Source organism: Conger conger, chromosome 8 (genome assembly GCF_963514075.1).
Source record: "Conger conger chromosome 8, fConCon1.1, whole genome shotgun sequence".
In the NCBI taxonomy this organism is placed as follows: domain Eukaryota; kingdom Metazoa; phylum Chordata; class Actinopteri; order Anguilliformes; family Congridae; genus Conger; species Conger conger.
The window spans coordinates 15,995,868-16,012,942 of NC_083767.1; the positions used below are offsets into that span (position 1 = coordinate 15,995,868).

The 17,075-nt window shown below is 44.3% G+C and overlaps 1 protein-coding gene across 3 annotated transcripts; it reads right to left on the reverse strand.

The window, feature by feature from the left end:
• Window positions 1–1,154: 1,154 nt before the first annotated feature.
• nfybb (nuclear transcription factor Y, beta b) lies at window positions 1,155–7,759 on the reverse strand. Of its 3 annotated transcripts, none has more exons than XM_061252248.1 (7): window positions 7,648–7,759; window positions 6,551–6,644; window positions 6,286–6,401; window positions 5,803–6,000; window positions 5,123–5,201; window positions 4,831–4,910; window positions 1,155–1,598 (listed from the first exon to the last, which is right to left on the reverse strand). In XM_061252248.1, the coding sequence occupies exons 2-7, from the start codon at window positions 6,642–6,644 to the stop codon at window positions 1,566–1,568; spliced, it is 600 nt and encodes a 199-aa protein (XP_061108232.1). In that variant the 5' UTR covers window positions 7,648–7,759; the 3' UTR covers window positions 1,155–1,565. The 3 variants fall into 3 exon arrangements, with proteins under 3 accessions (XP_061108232.1, XP_061108234.1, XP_061108233.1); XM_061252250.1 differs by lacking the exon at window positions 7,648–7,759 and adding an exon at window positions 7,414–7,614; XM_061252249.1 differs by lacking the exon at window positions 7,648–7,759 and adding an exon at window positions 7,183–7,398.
• Between the last annotated feature and the right edge of the window lie 9,316 nt (window positions 7,760–17,075).

Consider the following 17,075-nt stretch of genomic DNA (forward strand, 5'->3'; position numbering starts at 1 on the left):
AATTGTGGACTTTTAGGCTGCTTTTAACTAACAATAGGTTTTTGAGAAGTTGAGAAACTGACATTAGGATTATTCACTATGTCCCATAACTTGGTGGCTAAGGTTTCCATAAACATCCATCAGGTTCCTGCAGTTCGTAGATATTAATCAGTTCCTCTTTTCCGTGGTCGCCCGGTCCAATAACGAAACCCACCTCAGAACCTCACAGATTGCTGAGTGGAGCGATATGGCACAGACCTACCTCGCCCCCCAGTGGTGAAATGGGTGACCTGCAGAGGTAGACTAAAAACAGAATCACTTTAGCCCCGAATGATACCGGTACACATTTGACATGGGTATATCATTTGCCCAGCATTAAATATTCGATCTCGGCACCCTGGGTGAATTATTATATTGCGTGGTGCACCGAGGTACTGATAAGTCTAAGTAAAATGCTACTAAGATACTAAGCCTTTGTATTAATATAATGACGCCATAAAAATGCTCTGTAAATGTTGCAAAAAATGTGAATAACTACTGTACAAGGAGTACAGAGCTAATAGAGCATCACTATAACTGAAATGGATTCATAATTATGCATTTTGGTGTCCGTAGTGACTGTAATCGTTCGTACGTTGCCGGGATCAAATTCGGTGTTGGGCGTGAACTGGTTCGGTTCTTCCGCTCCTTATCTTTGCTTAGCGTCTACTGTTTTAATACACAGTATCTGGCTTGGCCTCGCCATGAATTTGCGTCGAGACGCCACAGCTCAGATACTGTAGAGCTGAAGTCATATGTTATGGTTAGATCTGAGTCCCTCCCTCTCTGGTCCATTATGTGGGTCCCTATTGTGAGGTCAAACCCAAAATGTCCGGAGCCCTGCGGATATGTACAAACTCCCTGTGTGAGCTGTCTCTCGGCCAGACGCCTGAAATGCCAACCGATTCCCTCTGTTGGACCCTGGGTTTGGAAGCGTGCAAAGCGCAGACCATCAATCAAAACGTCACAGAGTTCCAGTGCGCGTTTCCGCGCAATTCCATCTGACGTAACCACTACAGCTAAATTCGGTTAGTTATGTAACCCTGTATGATAAGTGTGAAAGCTTACAGATTTAACCATGGCGCGTAACAAAGAATTACCTATTATACAAACAATATGTAGGCAAACTCGGCAAATAACATATTTGCATTTTTATTAAAAGGATTAACATGAAATCACACAATACTCACTCATATTACAAAAACATTAACATGATCCAGTACAAAATTAAGAACCCCCACCCATACTGCTGCAGAGGAAGGAAAAAGTATCTTATTTTAAACAAGAAAAATCAAAGTGTCCCATACACACACATGCACACAGAGCCTCTGCTTTATACTGTGCATTTCCAAAATTGGATAAAACTCCAGTCACATACAAATAATAATCACAAACTCAGTGGAATAACACACAACCCAATTAGTCCCCATCTATGTACCCACTTACTGAGGCCCCCCCCCCCAAAGGATGAATAGCATATATACACCAGGGACCACAAAAAAACCCCACAATTTAGACACTTCCATTTCTCACTGTCCTGTCAGCCATCAGGAGAACTGAATCTGCTGCACGCCAGGAATCTGCAAAGAGAACATAATCAGGTTCATCATCATAATGATCCTCATTGTAAAATGTTTTCACAGCATCCCAAAAAATTCCAGCTCCTACACAGTACAATGTTAAATAAACTCTTAAGAGTACATATGGTCCCTAATTAACTTATATGTACTCTGTGAGAGTTTAGTTAACACTGGACATTTACTGTGTAGTTGTTAGTGACAAGACGATCCATCATAGGATGGAAGGCTGCAAATTCATAACTTCATAATATGGACCATGGCTTTGACAAAAGACTTAAATGGAGATAACATACTATATTTATCAACCTATCACTGGAGACATGAGAAGGTTTGTACAGTGTCAGTAGGGGAGTCAGGTGAAACAGGTTGCGTTGTCTGCAGGCAGGACCACAGACCCAATTGCTAGAGCTGAAGACGGAAAATGCTCAGAAGAGATTTTAATATGACATTCCAGGTTTCTGTCACCTACGTAAACTAGCATTAAAATTATGAAATAATTTTTTGCAGGTACTTCCAATTCTACTAGCCATTGATGATGAATTCTAAACCTGAGTTTAGCAAGCTTAGGGGAGGGTGATGGTCACATGGTAGCCATTATCCTGGCTCTGCTAGCCACAGCACAAACCACACTCAGATGAACAGGAAGAGAGAAGGACGCTATATTGCTGTAATGGCTCAAGAAGGGAGCGTGAGATCGACAGGCGGATCGGTGCAGCGTCAGCAGTAATGCGGGCGTTGCACCGGACCGTTGTGGTGAAGAAGGAGCTGAGCCGGAAGGCGAAGCTCTCGATTTACTGGTCGATCTACGTCCCAACCCTCACCTATGGTCACGAGCTTTGGGTAGTGACCGAAAGAACGAGATCGCGTATACAAGCGGCCGAAATGAGCTTCCTCCGTAGGGTGGCCGGGCTCAGCCTTAGAGATAGGGTGAGGAGCTCGGACATCCGGAGGGAGCTCGGAGTAGAGCCGCTGCTCCTTCGCGTCGAAAGGAGCCAATTGAGGTGGTTCGGGCATCTGATCAGGATGCCTCCCGGGCGCCTCCCTTTGGAGGTTTTCCGGGCTCGTCCAACTGGGCGGAGACCCCGAGGGAGACCCAGAGCCCGCTGGAGAGATTATATATCTCTCCTGGCCAGGGAACGCCTCGGGATCCCCCAGGAGGAGCTAGAATGCGTTGCTGGGGAGAGGGACGCCTGGAATACCCGGCTTTGCCTACTGCCCCCGCGACCCGACTCCGGATAAGCGGGTGACGATGGATGGATGGATGGATGGCTCAAATAATCACAACCAACTGGGAAAGGACAGGCTACATGCCACAGGCAGGACCAAAGCTCAACATGCAGCCTTGTCCATTTCCACACAGGGCTAAATTCTTATGCAGCAGTAGAGCATATATTCACCCACTAAGCTCTCTTTGTAGAGCAGGGACACTCCAACCAGGGCCTGGAGACCAGGGGCCTCATTTATAAAACTGTGCTTAGGATTCACGTCAAAAGGTTGCGTAAGCATGAAACCTACGACGTGCATACGCAAAAAAATATTCTGATTTATAAAACAGTGCATACACACGTCCCACGCCAGTTTTCCTTTATAAATCACAATCAACTCTAAATGTGGCGCAACTTTGCCAGCTTCATGTCCCGCCCACAGTTGCCTATAAATAGGCAGTGAAACACCCCTAATGAATATGCATTTCACGAAGACAACAATGGCAAACGCAGAAAAGAAGGCCAAGAAAAGGGATTTCAGCCATTTGATTGCCTCTGAAAAGCTACAGGTGTGGGAATTATCCCGATTGATTGTAAATGACGAACAGTTCTGCACAACGAATGTGATGATGACGATGATAATAATAATAATAATAATAATAATAATATAATACACGTTATTTGTCTAGCACCATTGAAAACACAGTTACAAAATTAAGAGATAAAACGAACAAAAATGTATAACAATAAACACGATAAAACATAATATATGAATATGATAACAATATATGAAACTATGCTCGTATCTGCCCGACTGACGCATTGTAAACGGCATCAGTGCAGCGCAATTTGTCCGACTGTTCACCATATTATTTATGAGAATACATTTAATAACATGAAGTATTGTTTAACAATTCGTCTACATATTTGAGGGATTATTTTACTACATCTCCGTTTATATTTATCATCCTAAATCATATTTTTTGGGCACTCCAGGCAGCATCAATCAAACAGCTGTTTGTTTATTCGTTGTAAGAGAGGCTTTTGTCCGTTTTTGCAAATTAACTCTTCGTATATGATACGCGAGAGGTAATATTTCATTCCATTACATTACATTACATTGCATGGCATTTAGCAGACGCTCTTATCCAGAGCGACGTACAAAGTGCAAATTAAACACAAGAACAAGTGCAAAGAGGACCTGAGAGGACAGTATAGTTCCGAGTCCTAGTGTAAACATGCAGAAAATCAGAACCCTTTAAGAGTACAATCAACAACAATCAATTTCGATTTATTTTACACAGTGGTATCTGTTGTGTATCATTTTCGACTTCTCTCGTCGCCAAATGTTGTGTTGCACTTAGGAAGGGAGAGAACCCGTATAGCGAGATTCAACAATACAACACTTTAATAAGTATAACAGGGACGACGCACGTCCTTACAGCAGCCATACCCAGCCACAACTCCGGCAAATCTTTATACCTTTTTACATGCTGTTTCACTTCCCGTTTTCCTGGTCTTACGTCACGAGCATTAAAGGCACAGTTTCTCATTTCTCCAGTTAATGTGCGTACGCATGGGTCAGAGTTTCCGTGGAGGACCGCACATTTTCCCGTCAAGTTCGTTTTTTATAAATGCCAAAGTTTGCTTAGAAAGTGGCGTACGCATTCTTTTGTGCCTACGCAACGTTTATAAATGAGGCACCAGGGGTGCATCCCCATACTCAAAAATGCATACTTCCAGATAGGAGGTGAGTGGAGGAAAGGAGGATATATTTTTTTTTTGAGTACTGGGATGCACCCCAGTGCCGTCGGTTTTCATTCTTCCCCTCTAATCAGGGACGTGCTGCCTTCATGTGCTGTCGGAAATATCGCATTTACGAGTTGCGAGCACATGAACAACCCAACAGTAGTAAAGTCGAGTCCCCGAGGCATGTCCTCAGAGCCTTTTCTCTTCTCGTATTAAAGCGCTTTACTGCAGATGGTAAAACCGTGATCTGAAGGCCATGTATTCATACACATTCTCACCTGCTGGTATGAGGTTGTGTACACCATGACGTTCTGCTGTTGCCCATCCGTTGTTATTATTCCTGCAGGTAGTTGGTTGGCTGGAATATAATTTTTCAAGGACACATCAGACAAGTGAAGCTAATCTGTCTGTCCTATGGCAAAGCAGTGAGAGTTTAATAATTCTAAGATTTTATTCAGTGTAAAAAAGAAAAAATGTCTATATTCCCTGCAAACTGTGGGAGCATCCAAGGAAAGGTGCCCTAATTAGTCAAAGTAATGCCGGCACACACGCACGCGCTCACACACTCACCGAAGCTGTCATCTGTGAGCTCGTCTCCTAGGCCTTCGCTCATCGACATGCCTGCGATCCCCTTCTCTCCTTTCATCGCCTGGAAAAAGGATGTGACATCACAATGACATTACATCATCTCCAATTACATTCCATTCTGTTCAATCCAATAACTTGCACAACCAGTATAGAAAAACAATTGCACGTGTAGTGTAACTAGTGGGCTGTAACTCTAAGGTTCCAGGGTTCAAATGCCTGGTAGTACACAGCCGCTGTACCCTTGAGCAAGGCCGTTACTTTGATTTGCTTCAGTTAACATCCAGCTGTATGAATTAATTGTATGTTACTGTACTCTGGGACCATCTGCTACACACGTACATGTACTGTAGTGAACGATCTCGTGCAATCGGGTCTGGAGGCAATGTGAATACAACTATTCCCTGCCCACATGGAAACTGTGGGCAAAAACCTTTCACTTTTAACACAAAATTTTTTAAGAGGGACTATGTATTTTCACTAACACACTCAAAAAGATTATTCCTACAAACAGTGACATTTACTGAAAATTCTGAAGGATTTGCAATAGTGTTTTTTGATCATCTAAAAGTAAAAGTATTTCAAATGCATATTTGACCCAGGCCTGACCAGAGCACATTTACAGTCACATTGCCAGTCACGACAGGGACTGGGCGCTTCCTCACCTCTCTGAACTTCTGCAGGTAGATTTTGAGTGGCTCCACGTACATGTCAAAGCCCAGCGTGGACATGGCGAACAGGATGTCCTCGCCGTTGATGGTTTTGCGCTTCTCCTGGTGGCAGCGCTCACTGGCCTCTGACGTGATGAAGCTGATGAACTCGCTCACGCACTCCTGAACGCACTCCTTGGCGTCTTTAGCGATCTGAGAATGAGAAAGAAAGAGCTTAAGAAAGAGGGTAGCATCAGGGTGGGGTGGGGCGTTAGGGACACCCTGTTGTGTCCACTTTGCGAGTTCATGCCAACTTCTGTTCTTAACGACTTAAAGACTTAACCACGTGAGAAAATTGCATGTAATAAACTCATGAGCAAAAACTGTTCTTATACCGCTAAATTAATTTACTCTGGCATACTGTAGCTAGGGTTAGACCACACACCTGTATCAACAGGTTGAAACAATTAGCCATTACTGTCGTGTAAGAGCAGGTACCTTTCCTGTCTGAGGAACAGCATTCTTCATGATCCGAGCCACGTTGGCAATGGGTAGGTAGATGTCTTGCTCGCGAAAGTTCTCCTTGCTTCCGTTTCCGTCCTCTCCATCTTCGTCTTGAATAAGAAATTTAGTTGCAAATAATTGCCAACTAGTTCCCCTGGCGGGCATTCATATTCTGCTAAATGGCTGGGCTATTTAGTTGTTGGGTCTTATTGACATTCATACGGTACCTGACTGAACCTGAAGGGATCATCTGACTCACCATCCTGAGACTGGAGCATGTAGTTGCTTTCCGACATGTATTCACCGGCCATGGCCAACTGGGAGGCATCGGTGGTGGGATTATCACCGTCCATCTACAATAATAAAACATGGGTTTGCCTCAACTCCAAGCACATCCACACATGTTATTTGTAGCAGGGATCTAGCTATTTTTATAACTCGTTAGCTGGTTAAGCTATAAAACATGATCTCTCTGACAGCGATACACAGCTAGCTATAGTTCGTTAGCTAACGTTAGCTAGCTAGTTTAGAACGCTAGCAGTAACGAATTGTGTCTAGTGAACTTATCCATAATAGCTAGCTAACGTTACTGAATAAACTGGTCTATCAATAAAACAGGGCTTCGCTTCATTCGTTTTAAACTACTAACATTATACAGCAATAGCAAAACACCTTAAGGTACACACCGTTAGTAAGCTCGTTAACAAGAACTAAAAACTTAGATAGCGCGCTAGCGTTATACTCGTTGCTTGTTAAACTAAAGCTGTGGTTTAAATAACTAGCGACACGGTTACCTAAAGCTAAATATAGCAATAAAATCATCTAAATTAGCGGCATTATTAGCCAAAATTGTCTTTTTAAAAATACAAGAGAACCAGCAGTACATTGTACCTCGCCTGTCTGTGAAACCAGCTTTTGCTAGCAGCTGTAAGTTAGCTAGCTAGCTAGCTCACTTGATTTGCGCGCTCTCCGCAAAGCTAGCTAGGTAAATTACTGAATCTGCACCCAATGCCTTTCAATACAAAATACCAGTTTTGTGTTTCTCATATCCAACTCATTATAGTTGACTTAATTAAAATATCCAAATCATTAGCTGGCGAATCATTTTATCCGAATCCTCACTCATCGTCAAGATCCACAAAGGGCCTGCTGTTTGTCTCCAAAGCAGAGAACCAACGCGTGGTTTTAAAACAGAATTTGTGTTCATTATTATTCTATATTCTTCGCACTTCCCGCTCCACTACAAATGTGGAAATCTAGCAGAGCCGGATATTTCCATTCGAGCTGACGAGAAATCGGTTTGCCATCATTGGCCGGAGTCAGACACAAGCCTGCGATACAGCCCTGGTTGGTTACCTTCTCCAATCGGCTGTTTGGTTGGACAGAAAATGGCTGCAAAAGAACCAGTCCGAGCACGGAGCTGCGCTTCCTAGCCCGGTCCCCCCACCGCTCGCCAGCGCCACCACCTGCCCCCGCTGCCAGGGTGACCCTGATAACACGTCGTCCGCAGGAGACATTTACTACGTTTGTATATTAAAGACGTTAAAGACGTTTCATTTTACGAAATGCTTTGATTACTCCGCATACTTGGCATACTGAAACATAGTATATGATATAATAAGTATAATAACATCAGCAATTTACAGGCTTATGAGAGATACTGTGTTATATCAGCTACAACTCTTCAAACGTTTCGAACCTGGGGTGAAATGGCGAAAACCACCACACATGTCACATGTATGCCTCAGTACAACAAAAAAATATATAAATAAAATGTTCTGACCAGAAATATAAAAAAAGGTACATTTAAAAATATAATCTGTCCATCGACTGCAAATATAAATGTTCATGATTAATTGTGATGCACAAAATGCACTTCAGAAGTATTCATGTCCCTATCCATGGTACTGTTTAAGAACTAAGCGTTTGATTCCCAAGCTTTCTGCTTTTGTGGCAGGAAAGTTCAATAAAAAAATCTAAATAAAAAGGGCCCATTTCATTTTATGAAAAGACAGCAATATATTATAGTGTATGAACCTGAAGTATAAACTCCTTGAACAAGGAGCTGAGTTGAGTAGGTGGTGAGGAAGGGACGGATTCTCTGAATGTTGTACAGGAAGAACCTGTATACCTGGGTCACCGCTGTGATGTTTTCGGAGAGGGACAGCCTGTTGTCCATCACTCTGAGGTTCCTTGCACTGGGGGATGAGGTTACTGTGGTATCCCCTAGTGAAATGGAAAAATCAGAGAAGGGAGAGGTTAGAGCAAGGGTGAAGATTAGCTCCGTCTTACCTGGGTTGAGCTTTAGATGGTGGTTGTGCATCCAGCTCTCGATGTCTCTCAGGCAGGCGGAGATATGGGTAGAGACCTGTGTGTCAGATGGGGGAAAGGAGAGAGTTGGGTGTCATCAGCATACCAGTGGCATGACATGCCATGAGCAGAGATATCAGGGCCAAGGGACCTGGTGTAGATGGAGAAGCGGAGGGGACTGAGGACTGAGCCCTGGGGAACTCCTGTAACAAAGCAACGAGGGGTTGATACTTTGCTTGCCCAGGTGACCTGGGAGGACTGGCCAGGACATGGCATAGGACTTAATCCAGTCTAAGGCTGTGCCGGAGATCCCTGTAGGTGCTAGGGAGGATAGGAGGATGGAGTGCATGAAGCCATTGCAGTATTACTTTCTACGTTCTGCCCTTTCCAGCGAACAGGGGCACTGACTGACCAAGCCATGGCTGTTCTGTCCCTGTCAGGTGGATAACGTCCTCCATAAGATGTCGGCCCAGTTCCAGCTGGAGGACGGCCATGGTCTGGTCCACGGCCAGCAGCCAGCTGCTGGAGAACCCGGACAAGGAGATGAACGGGAACGAAATGGACTCCTGCTGCAGCACAGAATCAGCATCCTCTATGAGAGGAGCATGGAGCTGTTCAAGAATATGTGCCAGCCTTCCACGATGCCGTCATCATCAGCCTCAAGTCCAAGCCCCTCAAGCCAAAGCCCTTCCTCCCAGCTCTCGACACCCACTTCCTCAAGGGCATCGGCCTGGAGGAGGTCCTGGACTCCTTCTTTGACTTCAGCAAGAGCATGTTGGAGGAGTTCAGCTCTGTCATCGCGGAGGTGTTTGAGAACATTCAAGAGGCTGTACAGAAGGCAGAAGGACTGTGACAGTGCCTGTGCCCCTACCACCACTGTGCTTGTGAATGTACTGAACTCTCCCACCATCAACTTGAATGTCCCTGCTGACCTGGAGGTTTAGGACCCTGCTTTCATTCAGTATGTGGCCTGGGAAGCCCTGGGCTTGTACAAACAGATGGTAAAGTAAGAACAGTAATAGGAGTAGATGGGTTAGACAAGGGTGCCACACTGGATATGGCATTTTATACTATCTCATAGCTGAGGCTTTCATATCATCCTCCTGCCCTCTAGGATAAAACTTCTACATATGCTCACTGCCCACATATTACATATTTTAGCAACATAAATATGAGTTTATCACCCTAATGATAAGTATGAGTTCCCCAATAGCTTTTAGGTTAATTGTCTGAGTTGAATTATATCTCTGGCCATAATGGTGGAAATTCATTTTAAAATATGCAAACTGATATACTGAGCATCATTATGCCGCATATTGTTCAGGGTAATAAACTGTTTGATAAGTCGCGACAAAGTCTGTGTGAAGAATTGAGTATTTTGGCAAATGTCTCATTGGTTACATCAGTTAGATGGAAGTCATAAATGAACAAACTGCTATAGGGAATAGCAATACACTGTTTCTTGTTCAGGGTCATAGCCTGTTTGTGAACCATTACATTATTTATTGTTGGCTTTACCACATAGGTGAGATAATTGATATTGATCTGTTTGAGACTGGCTTCTCTTTGCAGGAATGAAAACATTGTGGTCTGAAAATAAGATGGCTGTACATCCCAACTTTTTTGGCACAATGGATAAAGTATTGAATTAAATCTGTTGTTGTATACATTAAGTACATGTATATCATTCAGTTTTTGACAATTGTATATTTTTTGCATTTCATCTGTGGTGAAACAAGGATATTTTAAATAAAGAGCTAACACCAACTGACCATTAATTCATGCAATGAGTGTCATTTTAATATTTCACAAAGTTTGTGGAGTATTCACTGAAGGACATCCATATCAAAGAACACATACACATTTCTGCAAGCAGATATAGAAAATAGTGCAGTTATTGCAAATAAGACAATGTAAGCCATTCTTTTTTGGGGATTTGTACTTTATTTATTGGGTTATTGCATTCAATTTAACTATCTGTATGACCACCAGAACATTTTTTGAACAAGTTTTCAGTTTCAGTTACAATACAAATTAATAGAATGTACAATGATAATATTGACCAAACAATATTCCATAGCCCTAATATATAATAATAATCACTACAGGTGTAAAGGCATGTAGGCATGGACAAAGATTAAATGAAAGAACGAGACAAGGAAGACTGGAGAGGTTTGGCAGAGGGCTGTATTGGAAGGTGGAAATTTGATTGTGAAATTTGAACGTGTGCTGAAGTCACATTCTGAAAGCTCCAAACAGAACTGCCACATGAAGACAACAGAAAATGAAAATGAAAATGAATGAAATGCAGTATTTTACATAAAATTGGATTTCTCTTTTCTTCTTTGGATTTTTACTGTTCTGGTGGTTTTGCAGCTTAGTGTTGCTGTGTCTTATTTCGGCTGCTGTCAGTCTGGCACCGGTTGAAGACCGAGGCTGATCCCGCTGGTCCTCGGTTGTCTGCCACTTTAATCTGAACATTTTCTGGAGAAGGAATACAACACCAGTCAAGACCATTTCCATCCAAACATCTGCTATGTTTATTAACAAAGTGATGTCACTCTCCTCCCTCCGTTCCCTTCTCTCTGTCCCTCATACCTCCCTCTGTCACATTCCATCCTTTCCTCTCACTCCTCTCACTCACCACTGAATGTCATGTCTCAGGGACAGTTGTGCCCGTCCAGGACCATAGCTGTCAGTAGTTACTAGTTATTAGCTAACGTTATTGATTGACCTATTTTAATTATGTAGCTAGCTATCTAGCCAAGGTACCTATGTTGTTTGTTCCACTTTGCCATACATACCACTTACATGTAACGTACAGTAATTGTTTGGAGGATTCATCTAGCTGACCTGGGCTACTGTAATAAGCTTGAATGATTAGCTGGCATTTGAGCTTCTGGTTGCTAGCGTTATGCCACTGGGATGTTGGTGTTTGCCAACTAACTAAACTGGGCATGTAAACAGTAAACTAATGTATATTATAGTATTTGTTTGGGGGATTCATCTCGCCATGAAAAAACGTCTTTTGTTCCCTGCCCTGGACAAGCTTACTGTACATTGAAAGGGCAAGCTAGCTAGGTCATTAGCTGGTTGAGCAGTTCAGACGGATCTGAATGAGAAAGAAACCCAATTATGCAGTGTGATGCACAGATGGTTACAGTCAAGCACTGCACTCGGTTCTTCAGATCAGAAGTAAGTCTCTGAGTGTCTGCAGGCTCTCAGTACTCACCATTTGGTTCTCTGTCAAGAAGAGGATCTCCAGGTTCTGGACAATAGTTCTGTCCAGAGGCACGGGGAGGACAGTCAGTTCCCTACCAGTAAAGAGGGGCAGTGGGGACAAAGTTCAGAGTAATTCGCTGTATTTTTCAATTGATGGACCCAATGCATTGTTTTTTATACCAGCCGTCATTCCCACATTTTGGAAGCAAAGGACTCACCTGAAGAGCTGGTCCATGCGACTATAGCCTCTGCAGGGTAACTGGTGGACCGCTGTAACCACACGGTCCATGACCTGATGTCTATGTGGTTCCATTTGTAAGGTGCTCTGCAGTCGATGTAACTGCTGTGGTGGCAGGGAGCCCACTTCTGCCAGATGGTGAATAATCATGGGACAATTGCTGTTGATGGAGTTCTGCTCCACCATCAAGAGCTGCAGTGTGCCGTTTCTCTCCTTTACACACAGCAACATCTTCTGTGGGCCAGACGGGGATCAGCACAGTATTTATGCATAATGATGGTGGCACAGACAGGCAATGTGCATTGTTTTCTCACATGACCACAATATGGCTATGCTATTACTCAACTGAAGCCAAGTTTACCTTCTTATCAGCAGCTTTGGTCACCTTCTTTAGCTCATCCTGAGTTCTCATGAACAGGGCTGGACCAGGATTGGAAGCTTCATCTGTGTCCACAGCAGGATTAGCGGGGGCAGGCAGAGTCGCCATGGTCTGTATGGCAAATCTCTCTGCTCCAAAAACCTGAAGATGGGTGTCATCACTGCTGCTGCCCAGACTCTCTGGCTGGTTGAACTGCCACTTCACCAGAGCACAGTCCTGGCTCCAGTTTCTCCGGCTAGGGTAGGGGGGAATGATTTTGGAAAGTCAGGAGACCGTCCTGCCTTAAGAGATACTTCTCTGAAGTGATATTTGTCACAATTATGTTTAGTCTGAAAACAAAGACAAGCCAATGGCATCAGTTTGATAGACACAAACAGAGAGACTGCTAAGTACTAACTTGTGAAGAATTGTGTGGAGGCTGGAGGAGGAGGAGGAGGACAGCAGCAGAGTGGGGAGGAGGTTTAGGGTGCTGCAGGAGAGACGTCTCATCTCTGTAGAATGGGGCGGCAGAAGGCAATTAGGGTTTTTTGCTAAGAGAGGGTGCATGCGGGAGAGCGTATGTGGAGACCTTGTGTGAAACATCACATGTGGAAGAGAGTGCATGGAAGAGGAAGGTAAATTAACCTATATAATAGAGATGTAAAGGTCATATTAGATGGGGTATAGTATGAAAGAAAAATCATGTGAGAGAAGGTGTGACCCTACCTTGCTCCATGCCATGACACCACCGGGTGCCTTCCTGCCTGAGAATGGGAAGCTGGATGTGGAAGTCCAATGTGTCAAGCTGGGGTAGGAGATCATCCATTTAGCAACTTTATATTATTGAACTACTACAGTTCATGAAAATCTGTGTAATACTGTACACTGACCTAAGGAATACATGTTCCAAACCAAAAGATCGAAAGGGCATCACTGTCCAGTCCTACATTCATACAAATTAATGGGCAATGAAGCTGGTCCTGGCTTGCCTGAATGAAGATGCCGGGCTCTAGGCGGTAGTTAGCCGGTATGATGGCGGTGTTTTGGCCTTCATCCTGCAGCTGAATGTCATGACTCAGGGACGGTTGTGCCCGACCAAGACCGTAGCTGCCTGCTATGGGAATAACCAGCTGCTGTTCCTGGATCCTCTTCTGCTTCTCCTCCAGTTTGGGCTCCATGCAGACCTGGCAGACTGGTTTCCTCAGTGGGAACCAATAATTCTGGAACAGAGAGATGCAGACAAGAAAGAGATATTTTAACTGTGTGAGAAACACAACAAGGAAGAGCAATGAGGCTGGAGAGGGTGGGTTAGAGATTGAGTTTGAAGGAGACAACATTGAGTATGTCCTATAGGAGGAGGGGGGAGGGGGATCAGAATTTGGGGTTGGTTAAATTGGGGTAATACCTTTCTCAGGGTCACTGTGTCCTGCATCAGGCGGGAGACTTGGGATGAGATCTGCCTCATGGTGATGATCTCCTCCATCTGATGGATGTATCCATCCATAAGGTGCTCCTGAAATGGGAAGCAGTGGGGACAGTTAGACTGCTTGGGTGTGTGTGTAAACGCATGTCTGAATGAGGGATATGACCTCACTGGTGAAATACCTCATTACAGTCCAGGGAGCTGCCACTAGTAGACAGCAGGCAGCACAGACACTCGAGTGCCACCTCACTCTGGGTGATGAGCAGCTTTGTGATGACATTGTGGATCACAGTCTTCTTAATCATCTCCAATCTTAAAAGTTCACCAAGGAACTTCATGTTGGTGACCAACTGCTGGTGCTGCTTTTCCTCCTCCTGGACATATGGGGAGAAGGACCAAGGTGGGTGAGCAGGGAGATGCCAAGCATTTATAGCACAGGGGAAGCCATGACATTGATCTGTAATCCACAAACCAGCATTGCCCAGGAATACTACCCTACTGTTACCCCGGCAAGCATGTTAAGCTCCTCCTGTTTCTTCCAAATACCTCATGGTCCTCATCCACCATCTGAAACTTCATGCGGCACAGTTCTAGCAGCACCTCACGAAAGTTCACAACATCTTGAGGGTTGTCAGCACTTGGAGCATTTATCTGAAGGGTAAAAACTGTGTTTTAGGAAGCAAGAAACACTCCTCTCCTTAGAACTACAATTATGTAGTGCTGAAATACTATCTAAAGCTCCTTGTGTTAAGTTTGCCCAGATGGCCGTGTGGAGAAGGTGCATGTTTAGAGGATGGCTGTGCACAGATAACACACAAAGGAAAGGAACTGAATGTATGTGGCTGTTTAGTTTCTCCTTTCACTGTTTTTGAAGCCCATACTTGTGTCATAAGGTTGTGGTTTCTGAAATAATGAGAAAGGAAAGATGGACATACTCACCTCCCTCAGACAGTTGCAAATCTTGGCACAAGTGGTGGAGAATCTTGGCTCAGAGATGGCCTTCTTAAAAATTATGGCTGCAATGCCCCTAAGGCGCTCCTCTGTGTTCATGCGAAGCTCTTTCACCTGCTCCATAATGTGGCCAAAACTCTTGGGGGTGAGCTTATCCAGGACACTGTGCATGCTCCTATACAGCTCCTGGGTCCCAGCTGTCTCGGGGTGCTCTTCTCTCCTGATTGCTGCAGACGGCCTCTTCACAGCTGGCCAACTAACTTTCTCCTCCTTTGGAAGCTCCTCCTTCTGGAGGCAGCTGTGGCTCCAGGCTGGGTGTGGCAGTACTTGGACCAAGGGCTCTTGGCCCACGTGACACCAATTGTCCCTCTGAGGATGAATCTGCTGCTTGACACTCCTCTTTCCGTGTCTCTCCATGTCAGCCTGCCTGTGAACCTGCTTGATGGTCTTCAGTCCTTCATCAAGTCTGCGACAGATCCAGTCATTCTGGAGCACATTGGGACAAATAGAAAGGATCTTTTAAACTATTTTCACAAGCACCACTGCTAACGCGTAGTTCACTCGTCAAACAATGGCCCCTAGCCCAGTCTCATAGTCAACAACAGTGAACCACTGGAAAATGATGTGGAATAATTACACAATTCTTGTGTAATTATACCACATCATTCTAATAGTTTCCAACAATCTATTATTTGTGGCATTTGAGCTTCCGTAGAGCATTTTAGAAGCTGCCTTAATATCAAGTAGCATTCATTGTATTTTCATTTTGCATTGTTGGCTGGTTGGAAAAACATACAGCATTTCTAATTGTGGTTTCCCGTCTTCTATAGCAACAAAACATTCATATTTGAGAACGTCTCGGCATAGCGAAGGCCTATCCTTGCCGAGCAAATATGAATTTGGACGGGGAATCAGAAGAGAGAATCGAGAAGAGAAGCAGTAGAACATCATGGATTTGTACATGTCACAGACTGTCAGTAGTTACTAGTTATTAGCAAACGTTATTGATTGACCTATTTTAATTATGTAGCTAGCTAGCGAGCCAAGTTACCTACGTTGTTTTTTCCACTTTGCCTTACATACCACTTACATGTAACGTACAGTAATTGTTTGGAGGATTCATCTCGCTGACCTGGGCTACTGTAATAAGCTCAAATGATTAGCTGGCATTTGAGCTTCTGGTTGTGGCATTATGCCACTGGGATGTCGGTGTTTGCCAACTAACTAAACTGGGCATGTATACAGTAAGCTACTGTACATTATAGTATTTGTTTGGGGGATTCATCTCACCATGAAAAACGTCTTTTGTTCCCTGCCCTGGACAAGCTTACTGTACATTGAAAGGGCTAGCTAGCTAGGTCGTTAGCTGGTTGAACAGTTCAGATGGATCTGCTTAAGAAAAAAACCCAATAATGCAGTGTGATGCACAGATGGATACAGTCAAGCACTGCACTCGGTTCTTCGGATCAGAAGTCTCTGAGTATGTGCCTAAAGTGTCTGCAGGCTCTCAGTACTCACCATTTGGTTCTCTGTCAAGAAGAGGATCTCCAGGTTCAGGAGACCAGTTCTGTCCAGAGGCACGGGGATGACAGTCAGTTCCCTACCAGTACAGAGGGGCAGTGGGGTCAAAGTTCAGAGTAATTCGCTGTATTTTTCAATTGATGGACCCAATGCATTGTTTTTTTATACTGGGGGTATTTTCCAGCAGTCATTCCCACATTTTAGTCTGCAAGCAAAGGACTCACCTGAAGAGCTGGTCCATGTGAATATATCCTCTGCAGGGTAACTGGTGGAGAGCTGTAACCACACGGTCCATGACCTGATGTCTATGTGGTTCCATTTGTAAGGTGCTCTGCAGTCGATGTAACTGCTGTGGTGGCAGGGAGCCCACTTCTGCCAGATGGTGAATAATCATGGGACAATTGCTGTTGATGGAGTTCTGCTCCACCATCAAGAGCTGCAGTGTGCCGTTTCTCTCCTTTACACACAGCAACATCTTCTGTGGGCCAGACGGAGAGCAGCACAGTATTTATGCATAATGATGGTGGCACAGACAGGCAATGTGCATTGTTTTCTCACATGGCCACAGTATGGCTATGCTATTATTTAACTGAAGCCAAGTTTACCTTCTTATCAGCAGCTTTGGTCACCTTCTTTAGCTCATCCTGAGTTCTCACGGCCAGGGCTGGACCAGGATTGGATGCTTCATCTGTGTCCACAGCAGGATTAGCTGGGGCAGGCAGAGCCGCCATGGTCTGTATGGACAATCTCTCTGCTCCAAA

Excerpts from the sequence above, each read along its gene's own strand:
- nfybb (XM_061252248.1), bottom strand. The coding sequence starts at position 6,644 with ATGGACGGTGATAATCCCACCACCGATGCCTCCCAGTTGGCCATGGCC. Across the intron at positions 6,001-6,285 it reads CTGTTCCTCAGACAGGAAAG|ATCGCTAAAGACGCCAAGGA; the intron begins GTACCTGCTCTT and ends TCTCATTCTCAG. Across the intron at positions 1,599-4,830 it reads ACACAACCTCATACCAGCAG|ATTCCTGGCGTGCAGCAGAT; the intron begins GTGAGAATGTGT and ends TTCTCTTTGCAG.